At 38.1% G+C, this 14,687-nt stretch overlaps 1 protein-coding gene across 16 annotated transcripts in view; it reads left to right on the top strand.

Annotated features, from left to right (window-relative positions):
• Positions 1 to 14,687, top strand: part of CNKSR2 (connector enhancer of kinase suppressor of Ras 2) — a 475,055-nt gene that overhangs the window by 164,236 nt on the left and 296,132 nt on the right. For all 16 annotated transcript variants that reach the window (XR_007888446.1, XR_007888445.1, XR_007888447.1 and 13 more), the window contains 4 exons: positions 1,015 to 1,086; positions 6,722 to 6,789; positions 11,969 to 12,069; positions 13,228 to 13,768. Coding sequence is in view for 13 of the 16 variants with exons in the window: in XM_051608949.1 (XP_051464909.1) it covers positions 1,015 to 1,086; positions 6,722 to 6,789; positions 11,969 to 12,069; positions 13,228 to 13,768 (782 nt within the window). In the remaining 3 variants the exon portion in view is untranslated. The remainder of the gene's footprint in view (positions 1 to 1,014; positions 1,087 to 6,721; positions 6,790 to 11,968; positions 12,070 to 13,227; positions 13,769 to 14,687) is intronic.

The following is a 14,687-nucleotide window of genomic DNA, read 5'->3' as shown; positions in this document are numbered from 1 at the left end:
GAAACATATATTGAAAATTGCAAACACAATACACATGAAGAACATCATTACCATTTTTCTGAGTCACAGTGGATTAGAGAGAGTGAGAACTATATGATAATATTTTATATATATAATCTCTTGTGTCTCAGAAAAATGGTAATGTTCTTCACCTATCATGTTTGGAGTTTTCCTTATTTTCATTGTGACTGTTAAGTATGTTTTGTTCTTATTTTAAGAGAGATCTTTGGGCTGTTCTCAAAAATGATTCTTCTATACTGTAAATTATTAATTACTTTCAGATGCATTTTCTGGATCTTCAAGTACTTCACCATAAATCTTTATCCAACGGAGTTAAAAAATTATTTCTACCAATTTATTTCATATTATGTATGAAATGCAGTAATTTTCTCAGCCCTGTCATGTTGATAACTTTGGTGGAAAGAAAAGATGAGACATAATTGCCCGTTACTTAGAATGACCTTGAAAACACAGTGTTGATTTATAACAGCTTTTCAGAAGTCAATCAGTGCATCACATTTTTCTGTTTGAAATGCAGTCATTAGAGCTAAAGTTAAAGTCAAGGTCATTGGGATGTGAGAAATCACCGGGACTAAAAGTTTTTCTGTTGTATCAAATAAATTGTTCAGTAAATTTTCTGTTAAAAAAAAATTTTGACACCTATAAGTGTATCAGCAAAATTACCTGCTGCATAAAATTTTATCCTTAACTGATTAACTTTATCCAAATATAGTACACTGCAGGTAGTTGTTGAACTATATTTCTGCAGATGTGAATCAAAATTCGTTAGAAAGCTGTAGCTGAAGAGCACTTTTCTGGGTGAAATCTGGCACAATCTTAAAAGTTGTATGTTTATAGGCTCTTTGAGGGCACCCCAACAACTCAGAAAATCTGAACTCATCAAATTCCTTGATGACCACAATATCTTAAATTAAACAAACAAACAACAAACTACCAATAAACAAAAATAGAGTTGTGCCATTATGTTTTTATAATGATATTTTTCCTCTACAGTGCATTCAAAGCCTGCCATCCTAAGATCAAAAGTTTTTATTTTGCTGCTGAACATCTAGATGATATGAACAGGTAAGGAAATCTAGCAAAATTCAAAGAACCTTTCCTTATATGTAACACTTCTAGAGCTAGTAATAACACAGTGATAATAAATTACGTGTTAATCTAAAAAGTTATGTTTAATAGCTGAGAAAACAAGTGCAGACTAGCATGTTTCTGAGTGGCTGCGTATGCCAAATCTTCAATTACTGCAAAAATTACTGGGTTTTTTTTAAACAAAGGTTTGAAGATTTTTGGAAAAAATTGAAAAACGAGGTGGAAAATGCAAGGAATTAATTTTGCAGATTCTTGCTGCTGCCATGAATTTAACCTACATGTTGAAGTGAAATTTTGGTTGCATTTGTTTTGGGAAGGAAAATTTCAGCAACTCAGACAGAACAAGGCCTTAAGTCTTAGTTCTTTGGGTACTGGGTTTTAATTTATGTTTTAGGCCACTTATGCAATTTTTTCAGAGAAATGTTTGGGACTTCAGGACAAAATAAACACAGTTCCTCTTAAATAATTTGAATGGATCCCATGTCTATTCAAATATTTGTGGTTTTATTTCATTTATTTTCACAACATAAACTGGCATTACTTCACTTTAAAATAATAAGTCATTTTCATCATAAGACACAAACAGAAATCTATTCTTGCAGCCTGAGAATTGTTCTGTGGACATCTTCACTGAGCAAAATTGATTTTAAAACAGAGGAAAAACAGATAAAACTCAATCCATACAATTGTTAGTAAGTGCTATAATCATGGTTTGATGTCTCCTGTGTGTATTAGATTCAGGTACCTGGCAGAGCACCTTCAGGGTACTGCCAGTTCTTTACTGATCATATTTGGCTGGAAAAGTATACTCATACTATACTATGCTTGCTTTCATTTAGAAATAGCTATCAACATTTTTTTTAAATTTCATGCATGACTAAGGCTCACTTCAAAAGTCTCTCCTCAGTCCTAAAATTTAAAACCTCTTTATTTGTTTATAAAATTTTAGGCTTGTCTTTCCATAATTCTGTCAAGCCAGTCACTCAAAATGCAGATTGCTGCACAGCAAACAGAATAATGGTTTGGTCTATTCAGCATATCCCGAACTACAGCAGTAGATAAATAATTTTTGTCACCAGGTCCTCAGTCAATATGACAAGGTGCCTTGTTTTGAAGGATAAAAATTCATCCAACTGTTCAGCAATCAGAAAGCAGCAGCAAATATGCATCAGTTCTTTAAAAATACATTGCAGAGTCAAAAACCCAAGAGCTAAATGTTTTCAACTTTGCAGCACAAATAGTCTTTTTATCATATTTTGAAATAAGTGTTTATTAATTCTTTTAGAATGAGCTTGACCAAATTTTGATCTGAGTTATACACATATACATTTAAAGCAACTCTGTCAAGGTCTATGGAATTACTTAAAATTCTTATATCCGAGCTGCTACCAGATGTAGTAAAGAAAACACTCCACTTTCACAAACACTGAATTAACGCTATATTGAAAAAAGTGAGTTACTGAAAAATAATCTTTCAAACACAGAGATAATAAAATATTTCTGTCTAGAATAACTGCTGTCTCAAATAATTTTGTAGCCTAGCTGAAGTAAAACATACAATCAAGTTATTTAGTTAAAACAACTCCTGTTGTGTTTCTGACATACATTTTAATTATGTATCATGCAGTCTTTTAAACTCGTTTTATTCCTGAAACAGAAGAAACCAAAATAGAAAACTGCTAATACATTGTCTGACTGAAAGTTCAATTCCTTCATCCCGTGTGTAAAATTACATTAAAAAAAAAAAAAAAAAAAAAAGTGAATGCAGTTTATTAAGTTTTTTTGTTTGTGTGTATCTACTCACAAAAAAATGGCTGTTTTAATCTCAACTTACTTTGGCACTATTCACATTTTCTTACTAATTTATGACTGTGCCACACCATTATGCTGGTAAGGAGTCTGGAGAACTATGATCACAGAACTTTACTGTTGTGGTGTCTGAAGTTCTTTTGTCTACATGGTTGCTCCACCAAAAGTGTTTTCTACCCATATAACATGCTTAGTCTGGGTGAGAAGGATAGAATATCCTCTGCTGATGCAAAGAACTGTTTTGCTACCTTAAATGTATAGTCATAGAAACCTCTTTCTTGGAAATTCATTGTTATTCCCATTCCAAGAAAATATTCCAATGTAGAAAGCAGTACTTATACTTCTGCTTGATGATATATAGCTTTATTTTGATTTGCTTTGATAACTGTGTCTGCTGCTTTATGGACTATTTGTTCTTGACTCAAAAACCCTGATCATCAGCTCAGAGGCAAATGCATCCTTTTCAGGACTGGCTGGCTTAAATACTTGCAATATTCTTATTCTTCCTTTTTATTCCAAGCTGTCCATTTTTTAGGCATTTGCTTATATGGCTGTCAAAATTATATCTTCTAGGTAGGGAAGTAGAGCCAGAAACTTGATATGGAGTATTTGGCTGAGAACTTCCTTGACCTGCTGTAACTGAGCTGTTATCTTTCTCTTTTTTGTGACATGGAGTATTGAGTTTTATAAGAGTTTTCTTCCTTAGTATAGCTCTATGGTCAAGAGGAAAGACTTCAAGTCAGCTCACAGTGTTAGCCCATGTGAACATCTCTGGAAGATTTCAGTGAAGAAGGACTCTAGAAATACCCCTGCACTGTCTACAGGCCTCTTTATTCTGGTTAAACTGCAGTTGGGTACTTACAGACACTGTAAGGTATCGATATTCCCATATATCAAGCTCATCATATATCCTGGAGTTTTTTGATTAAAGACAATTGGACACCCTGCTTTGTCTAAAAGTATTGCAGCTACCTGAGCATGAGATAAGGTGTAACTTATGTAGACCTCCCTTCTTTAAGGGGGTTACAGGTCTACAGAAAGATTGGCATCTTTTAAAATTCTTTTCTATGTGTCATAATTAAAAAAAAAATATATATTGCCATACCTAACAAACAATATAATTCTCACAAGAAAATTAAAGCTGTATTTGCAGTAAAAAAATATTTTCTTGGCCTCTTGCCCTGTAAAAGATACAGTGGCTACCAGCACACAGCACACTGTAGGGAAGAAAGATTTTAATCTTCCCAGGTTCTAGGGCTTTTTATCTCTTAATATTCATAGTAAGGAATATTTGTATAACTGTACGCTTAGAACTTTTGTCCCCAGTGCATTTTAAAGTGGGCATGTTTTACTCCTCTTCTGTTCTGCAGGAGATCTTTATGTTTCCTTGTGATATAAGCCCACTGTTTTGCATTGCTCATATGCAGTGAACCTTAAGTCTAGCCATGCTTTATTAAAATAATACTGGTTCTTTAACCATACATATACTAACCATATCTGAAGAAGTTTTAACAGCCGCATATCAGAAAATATGCAGAAGTTAATGCCATTCCTTAGTTTCTAACTTAGAAAACTGCTCAAAAGCTATGGTTGTTAACGGTTTGCAACCACATGAGTGCCTTCTCATTCACCCCACAGGCATTCAGGTGACATGACACAGAACATGATTACAGAAAATCATTACATGTGAAGGCAGTCTGCTGTGTCTCTCTCCAACTGGTACACATTTCCTGGGTTCTCATTAGATTATAGTTTTCAGGAAATAACATTTTTCTGAAAACAATCATCTACAATTGCTGGAAGAGTATCAATTGGCTGTCAATAAGTGTTAGTTTATTTCATTATCTTACTCTCACGCCCACTTAAGGCAAAATACTATCTCATGTTTAGGACAGAATGAAGTTTTCCAACACGGCAACCTTTCTAGGTGTATTTTCTAACATTTAGTGGTCAGGAGCACTGACTGATTCAAAGGAGTTCACTATATGGCTGTTCCCTTGCTGGCTGTGCTGGGGGGTGGTAAGCCATGAGCTGAACTGGGGACATGAAATCCAGGTTTGGCAAGAGGCAAGCAAAGGGCCACTTCCCTCATCTACCATGCCATTGACAGAGCAGGGGCTTGTCTTCTTGAGATGCTTTACCCTTTAGACATGGACAAGCCTGTGGCTTTTTCTGGTCAGTTAGCAGCACAGGCTGGAGTGCTTTGGGTGAGGTTTCTGCCTCAGTGCGTCTGATGTGGGATGGCAGAGCTGTCCAAGCAGCCTTCACAAATCAATAATGTGAACCTAAAAAGATAGCTTTGTCGTGGGTCATCTTTCTGCTGTGAAGATGTGAAATCAGTGTCTGACACATGATTTGTTGGATTTCTGTTCCTATGTGCCAGTTATTCTTAAAAGTGTGGGGCACTTCCTAACAACTACATCTGTCCTTCTACAGCTTCCCTATTCTTCTGGCAGAAATTTTGATTGTATGCTAACATGAAGTATTCTGCAATCACTTCAGGGGTAAATCTATAGCTTTCATCTCAATGTGCAATGGTTTATGGACCATCAATGTGATTTACAGATCATACATGTGGTCAACATTTGTGGAAGTAACAGGAGTTAATTTTGAGAGCAACTGCATTTTGTGATCTAGTGCCTGCTTACCCTGCTTTGAAATGTCTTGAAATTTGGCCTACAGGAGTGATTACAAAGGTGTCCCCTTGCTGAGACAATACTACAGCCTGTTTCCATGCATAGTGTATGCAAATTAAACCCATCAGGCACTGTTTTCGGAAGCAGGAGTCTCACATTCCTGAAGCGAATGCAAACCTGACTTCAGTTGTCCTTTTTGTATACCCTAGCAGTAAAACTGCAAGCCAGTAGGTTGGCAAACCAGGCCAGTGAAATCCTGACTATGGGATGACTGGAGCAAGTAATTCCAGGTTTACCATGGAATGGATAACCACAGTAGCTTGTCATGGTGATTTAAAGCCTCATTGGTGGAGGACCTGATGTTGTATAACTGTTTGGATAATGAATACACTGATAGCCCCATGGGGGAAGAGTGCAGGTTGAAGCAGTGCACTGCTACAGGTAGTTGAGTGTATGTTTGGCCATGAGAGCCCTTCTAGAAGAGAACAGCAAGAGTCTGTTGTTTTTTTTAAATTTATGCAGCTTGCAGAACAGTCTAAGTTCAGGTTAGAGCCTTAGATGAGAACTGCATTGAGGCAACTGTCTTTTCTCTCCCTGCTTCTCTGACATGAACACAAAAGTGAGTTTTGATATGCCGCCTTTTCTTTGTGCTTGGCACTCTAGGTAAGCTCTGAACCACATAGTGGCATAATTAAACCTCACTGTCTGTTTGGGAGTGAACCTGTTCTTTGACTGCTGGTTGCTGCTCTGTTCCTCTGCTAAGTTGCCAATTCAGGCCTTAAAATGTTGCTTGAATCTATGAAAAGTAGTGTTTATTCTTAAGAAACTAGAACAGCAGGAGTACTGGTGTGATGGCATATCTGTGAGCAGCAGACTTAATAGTTCTTTGATTATCCACAAATCTCTTATCTTACAGGTATTTTACATAATCCATGGTTTTCCATTTGAAATAAAATCTTGCTGTGAAAACATTTTGTTCAACAGCAAAATCACAGATCTTTGGAGACTCCCTGAGTAAGAGTATCAAAGAAAACAGCTGTCTGCTATGTAAATAGCATTGTCTTGAATCTCCTTCAGATGCTTCTAACTTTTTTTTTTTTGGTAGAAATGCACCCAAAAATTAAGAGGCTGATTCAGTATCACTGCTTTTTTAAATATTATTTCAGATGGCTAAACAGAATTAACATGCTTGCTGCCGGCTATGCAGAAAGAGAGAGGATCAAACAAGAGCAAGGTAAGGTGTTGTTATTTTGGTTTATTCTGTGAGATCTTAGCACAAGTTCATCTGTTCTTTTTTCCCTGCTGTGTACCAGGCCTTATTCTTGTCATCTGAGAGGAATTCACATATGGCCATCGCTGTTGTTGCTTTAGAGAATTCCTTCTCTCTCAGAGGTTTTTATTAGCTCCTTCAGATTCTGGTCCACAGACACGGGTTATTTCTGAGAAGGCCACAGAAGGCAAGTAAAAGCAGCAAATGTATTCTCTGGTAGATGATATCAAGGAGACTGTGTCCCCTATAAGAAGAAAATCCAGAATCTGCAAACTACACAAAAAAAAATATTTGCATTTGTTGTTTGAATTCACAGGGGGCAGGAATGCATTACATCAGTCTCAGGAACAATACAAAAGTTCTTCTAAAACCTGTGGACATAATTGGATTTCCCAAAAAATCTTTAATTTTAAGGCCATTTAATTTGTTGTGATTTCTACTGATTTTACTATATTGAGATGTATGCTGAAGCACTGGTGGCATTTTATTTGGATTTGCAGGTTTACAGCATTTTACATCTTTTTATTTTGAATGTGGAATATTTCATGGGTTTAAAAAAGCAGCGTATATAAAATAGCATGTTGCTTTGTTTTAGTTTCCTGTAGTAGAAATCCTGTTTGCAAACAGGAAAAAGAAAGGGTCAGTCCTTAGTTGTGTTGGGGAAGCTTTTTCCTAGAATTGCCAGTGGCATGGATCCATAAAAATGTTCCTATCTAACTAGCTGTTTTGGCAAGCAGCTGACTATTGAATCCACGCTGTTTTTCCCGGATGTACCTGGCAGCAGGCAGCAGAAAATTGCAGTGGTCATGATGGTCCAGAGCTTACCCAGATGCCTGTTTGCCTGCTGCTCACTGACACAAGATCTCACTTTTTAATTCTGTGGCTCTGCAGCCTTTCGGCCCCGAAAGTTTATATTTCAGAGCTGCAGCAGTAATGCATTTAATCGATTCTTTTCTTTACAAAGACTGTATTTCTAAACATTTTTCAGGGAGAGTTTTGTTCAAAAGGCTGTCACTGTGCTTCAGAATTTGCCACATGGTGTCCTCCTTGCTCCCCGGGCTGTACTTACCCATGTGATAGCAGCATTAGCCCTGACCTTTTGGGCTGATACTGTGAGGAGGAAGATGAGCATGGTCTGTCTCTCTGCAATGTGTTGCTGCAGTGCTGTTTTCCTGGGAGATACCTGCAAAAACCTCCTTTCCCCAGTGAGAAGCAAGGGTGACTTCAGCAGCCAGGTAGAAACATCAAGAGGGTAGCTTATTCTGTAATGGTAGAAGATTGAAAGATAGCATCAGAAAATTATGTCTACGTTGATTCATGCCCTGATTGGCTCACCACAGAGCAACCTGGGGGCATCAGCCTGGGGTTGAAGAGCAGTGGCTTACAGCACACTACCATAATTACATGGTAGCAGCATTCATGGGAAGGTTTTGGGGCATTCTGTCGTTCTCACACATAACTAGGCTGTACTGGCTGTTGCCTCATTTCTAGTCACCTCTTCCAGTAAGTGCAGCTGTTTATCCTGGAAGTGTTGCCCACCTTCTGTGTTAGTCCAGTATGGTCCTTGGCATATCATGTCATTCATAACACCAGGCCCTCTGCGTTCACACAGCCCAGGATAGCAGCACCATGCTCACTGTTCCTCCAGTCATGTTCTCAGTGACTCACCAGGCTTCAAAATCAGTTTAAGAATCTGTTCTCCTCAGGAAGTAGCACAGGAACTAGTTTGGGGGGACCTGTATACCTTCTGTCACTGCTTGAAGAGGCCATGAGCAAACTCTGAATCTTGGAGTCTTCTAGAAAGTCCTCCATGTTAGCATTCAAATTTAAATTTAAACTTCTCTTCACAGCTGGTTGGCACTAGAATTACAATAACATGGGACAGTAAGGGAGAAGGCGTCTAAAACAGTTATGCTAACACTGTCCCAAGTGCACAATTGCAGACATGAGTCACCTTTCAAAATCCAGATTAATGTAGAGAAGTATTTTTCTACCTCACAATCACTGAATACTAAAATAGCTGATGATCTGGCTCCTTGACATGAGCTCATGTGGATTCAGGCCTCATGTTACCTATTCTTAACATGTCTCCCTATTGAAGTTAATCAGTGAGACCCCACTCCCTATTGAAATTACATCCCAGGCATTGACAGAGCTCTTTATGACAGCTCTAATGCCACTCAAATTGATTTATCATATACAGGTAGGTAAAACCGTATCCTCTATGCATTGCTTAGTTGTGTGTAGTGGGGGAATCAGTATCACACTCCCCACTGGTTTTATGCCTCTGGTGATTATATTTGGCTGCCAGCACAAGGACTATTAAGCAGCTCAGTGTCCCTGATTAGCCAGAAACCTCAATTTAGTCAAGTAAAACCTCTCTATCACTTCAAGCATTTTTGCAGTTATAAAAACTGCAAAGCTGGAATTTTTGGTATTCAGTGACTGTAACAATTGTCATCTACATATTTGATTTCACAAAACATCTTTGATTTCTGTTCAGTTCAGCCCTCTGCAGCAAAGCTTTATAATACCTCTGAAACAATTCAACAGTAGTTGTCAAACCTGTTTCAATTAAGAGTTGGATGGTTCTGAATCTAAAGTACATAAATACATTTGAAGTGCTCCAGAGATGCACGAATCACCAAATTGTGGGTGTACTGCTGAATAAAATGTCACATTCTGTACAGAACAATCTTATAAAAATGCCATCAACTTTCCATACTGAATACACTGAATGTTAGCAACATGGCAAGAGACTTCCTTGGATGGAGAAGTTACATACTTTCCAGTCATAGAAAGTCAGTGAAAAAAAATTCTAGCTTTTATAAATAGAAAATATTTAATTGGCAAATGGCAGGTCAGTGTTAGTTTATATATAATATATGCAGTCTATTGCTCATTCATAAAGCTTTCAAGATATGGCCAATGCCTTGACCTTGCACATCACTGAGTTGGACAAAATCTGCAGAGATTTTGCTGCAGAGAAATACAGCGACTGTTCAATAGCATTATACACATTTTAGATAGACTCTAATGAGTCAGTTGCCAAAACCAGAACATTTTTTAAATTGGTGGGAGACTATTTTCATACATTTCATCTGGAAGTTGACCCCTATGACTGCAGAATTTTTCTAGACAAGCCACAGGCTGCTGACAGAATTCCCTGCCTGAGGTAAGGTGTGCAAAGGCGTGATCATACAGTCTTTTATTGTATGTGGATTTGACAGCAAGAACATCTTTGTATTTTTAGCCAAAATTGGAACCTGCACTGGAACTGCTATATTTTACTTTCAGAATAAACAGTTGAGCTCCAAGTCTGCAGAAATCTCATTGAGTGATGCAATTCTGACAGGCCTCTCACCACACATTGCACCATTAGGCTTTACTGTAATAAGAACAGACATGCTTATATGCCAATATTTTCAAGTGCTTTATGTTGCTGGAAATAAGTTTTCTTAAAACTAAGAGGAATTTAAAAGAGTTTTCTCTGGTTTAGTCTTTCATTCACCAAAAGTTAATTATTTTCAGATTTCTAGAGACAACTGCTTTTTTTTTTAATTATTTTGTATTTCATAGTCAGGAAAACTTTATTTCTGCTATTTATTATACCACTTGAAGAGAATCTCTCATTTAGGAGCTTGAAGTATTCAAATCAAGAGAGCCAGAGTTAAAACAGGGTTGTCACTGCTTGGAAAAAATAAATAGATAAATAAGGCTGCCCACACAATCTAAAAATATACAGAATTTCAGGGACACCTGTTTCAGGATGGTGTCATTTTAAGGTAAGTTTTTGCTTTAAATCTTGAATAAGATTAGGTACAATAGGTCATCAATCATACAATACAATAATTGTCATGGTAACAAAAAAATCATTAAAGCCAAAATTACATGTTGTGCCAACTTGGATTTTCGGTTTAGATTGTTTATGAAGCAGCAATCTTTTTCTCCTCATCTGTCCAAGAGAAAGTAGTAAGTCTTGTAGTTAATTAAACACTAGGCAAAGTGAAAATGCCTGTGATTAATCTGAGAACAGTCTGAGCTAAAGTGTCCTGTTATACAATGATTTACCCAAATACTAGAAAGTAATACAGTCAGAAACAAAGTGACAACATAAATGTTTGCATAGGTCTTACAATGTGTAGAAATGTTAAAGTTACCCATCTTGAGCTGAGTCGGCTGCTAAGTAGTTTTCTTTTGTAAGGAATTTTAAGATCTGGTTCCATTTATTTAGATGTTGTTCTGCTTCAGAAGTATTTGCAACAGAATAAACATGTTTTTCCCTTTGACCAAGCTACCAAACATATGAAATGTGCTTGGCCAAGACTTAATTTCCTGACAAAATGAAACCTCGTATAAATTTAGCCCACAAGACCTGTGTCCTTTTTATTTTCTCATCCATCTTTTGGAACTCTGTGCTTAAGTATCATGGTCCTATTTTTCTTTATGATATCACCTGTACATTCCTGCATGGATAAGAGGGCTACAGCTGTTTTATGAAGCAGATATGTAACATAAATTTTTTATTCCTTATTTAAATGCAGCTGTTTCTTATTAGAAATTGAATTAAAAGCTTGGGTAACTGGTAGTATACAATGAATAAAATGGGTGGAGAAGTAGCATTGATTAATTATGTATGCAATAATCACTACTTGTTTGATTTGCCAATTGGTGTTAATTCCATTTGTTAACGTTATTTGCAGTCAACAAGTCTTCTGGAAGTTAGTTACATTTTTCTTCTTTTCTATTTAAAAAATACTTTCCGTATTTTCTAGTCAATATATGTCCAGTCATTATTATTTTGATAGTTGTATAAGTATGGAAAATCTGATACCTGCATTGGGAGTATTAGGTATGCATGTTGTATTTGTAAGGTGTGTACAAAAGTTACATTTTTGGCTGTTTTGCAGGCTGTTGTTTAATATCTCTGCAATGGAGCACTAGACTTAGTATACCTCATAATGTTTTGAATTTTCACTTTTTACATTAAAGTAATTCCAAATTACAGCAGTTAACATTTACAAGTTGGTGTCTAACTCCCAGTAATGCCAAGGATGGAGTTTCCAGTTGCTGTTGTGAAAATGAGTCCCTGAGTATCAAAATGTGTTGGTAGTTTTTCATCTGATCTGCATGTAACTTGTAGATTACTGGAGTGAGAGTGATAAGGAGGAAGCCGACACTCCGTCGACACCCAAACAAGACAGTCCGCCACCCCCATATGACACATACCCACGGCCTCCTTCGGTAAGTCACCTGCAACATCTACAGGAATGACTACATAAAGTGTCACTTTTACCTAGTCTTCTGCAGGTAGGGCAGTCTCCAGTATCTTTTTTGAGTCAATACTAAGGCATTTGTTAAGCAGCATACATTGCTAACGTTGACAGCCATCATTGCTATTTCCACTGGTGCACAGAGAACACAGATTTATAATCCAAATTGCTGTGCAAAATGGATTAAGTTTCAGAATTCTTTCCTCCTATTCTTCAGTCATGATGGACCCCTACTCATCCATGCAGTCCCTCACTGCCTCCTTAGGTTTTCTGACAAAATATTTTCTCAGTAACAACACAGACTCCTTCTGAGGCACACCAGTTGTGTTGTGAAGCTTTACAGTAACAAATTACACTTGAATTTCCACAGATTTTCTAACATAAAAATGTTCTCTCATATATCCCAAACTGTGATACGGTTGTTCTGTTGTTATGAAAAAGTACATTTCTCTGTAAATTAAAAGGGGATGTGTTTTTATTTTCTCTTGAAGCAGTTATAAAACCACAATATGGACTTCTAGCTTATTCTGTGCTGGTAATTTTAATTTTCTTGTTGGTACACTCAGACAGGGTTAACTAGTGCATATTAACTGATTATAGTTTTTAAAATGAAAACATTTGGATTGAAGAACTGAAGAAGTCTGAGGAAAGATAGTGTTAATATGTTTCGTACGAATGCAGTACTTTATCTTCCAACATCCTAGATCTCTGAACTGCACTGAAGCACTGCAAACAGGACTCCAAAGAAACTTTTAGCAAGATAAGTTGAAAAAAAGCATTTAGAAAGCATTTTTAAGATTTTCAGTGGAGCAGGCAGATCTCGTCTATGTCTCTCATAGTGCAGTATTCCGCAAAGTTTTCTGCAAATAATTGTGCTGGCTTATTTTACAGACTAAAGGACATAATGAAGATACTTACTAAGAATAAGTGTCAGTGTCTGACCTACAGGTGTGACATGTGTAGACATGTGTGTGCCTTAAAGTGAGGACCAGGGCAGGTTAATCAGTTAAGTTTGTGCCTTCGATACTGAACTGGGTACCATTAATGACAATGACAAGTGCATGATGATTACTAGTCATAGGTCTCAGTCTAGGCTGGTCTGAAGATTGCTCCATTTCTGCCATTGTAGATGAGCTGTGCAAGCCCTTACGTGGAGCCAAAACACAGCCGACTCTCGTCCACGGAGACCTCCCAGTCGCAGTCGTCACATGAGGAGTTCCGCCCGGAGGCGGCGGGGAGCACCACCGACTCGCCGGTGCGCAAGACAGCAAGTCAGCGGCGCTCCTGGCAGGACCTCATCGAGACGCCCTTGACCAGCTCAGGACTCCACTACCTGCAGACGCTGCCGTTGGAGGACTCTGTGTTCTCCGAGGCGGCTGTGGTCTCCCCCGAGCACCGGCGGCAGTCAACCTTGCCCACCCAGAAGTGCCACCTGCAAGACCACTACGGTCCCTTCCCCCTGGTGGAGGGGGAGCGGATGCAAGTGCTGAATGGGAATGGGGGAAAGCCCCGAAGTTTCACTCTGCCTCGGGATAGCGGTTTCAACCACTGCTGCCAGAGCCTTTCCGTCGGTGCCGCTGATCACCATGAAGAAGCGCAACAGAAGGAGGTGGAGGAGGAGGAGGAGGAAGAGGAAGGCAAAGCAGCAGAAGAAAACCAGGAAGATAAAAGTAAGTATGGGATATTTCTGTGGCTTTTCAAGAGTCCTGTTCGTGTAATATAGAGGTTGTGTTTCCTTTTTCCTGTCAAAATACCCCCACAGTCTTTCAACATCCCCCATGTTTTACCAGGTGCCCCTTTGTTGCATACCTCTCTGATCAGATGGAACGCTGCATGACCTGTCGCAGTCACCAGACACTTCCCCATAGGCTGGTCACCAGTCACCTTCTACTAGTAATTTTTAGTTATACAGATTTTTCTTCCATGCTTTCTTCACACTTCCACTTGCACAGTATTCTGCTACACGTGTCTCTGAACACACTTATGAAGATTTCCAGCCAGCCCCATCTGGGTTGTAAAAAACATTCAGTAAACCCTGGAGCGCAGGGTCAGTCTGTGATTGTGTAGTATCCAGGTGGGCAGGTCACAAGACAGTCCAAAATCTGTAAGAAGTGGTAAGAAGTGTATTTTCCCCAGTTCCTCGGCTTGTGATCTAGTGAGAGAGAAATTTAAAAAAACATTTCAAACAAACAAAAAATTTAATAGAGAACAATATGTGACCAGCGGGGCTTAATAAAAACCGTAACACTTAGTAACTGTCTCTTACACGGCACAATAACTCCATAGATAATAGTACTACTAGTCAAAAATAATCCAATAAACAGGGTTTGGAAAAGGTCCCTGCTCCTCCTAAATGTGTAAACACATTTCTTTGTCTGTTTCATGCACTGTCCTTCACTGTCATTTATGGAGCTTCTCAGCATGTGTTGCTAGCAAAGTAGAGTTCACAGCCAAGTTGTAAGGTCAGTCAACAAAGCCTGTATCTGTGAATTGTGGGCTTACGGTACCTGAAGTGGCAAGGAAGTCAGGATGAATCCTGAAGCTCTCAAAAGATCTGTGCAATCTGGTTCCTTTAAGTTCAATTTTTAT

Source organism: Apus apus, chromosome 1, assembly GCF_020740795.1.
Source record: "Apus apus isolate bApuApu2 chromosome 1, bApuApu2.pri.cur, whole genome shotgun sequence".
Classification (NCBI taxonomy): Eukaryota; Metazoa; Chordata; class Aves; order Apodiformes; family Apodidae; genus Apus; species Apus apus.
This window is presented reverse-complemented; position numbering and strand designations above follow the sequence as displayed.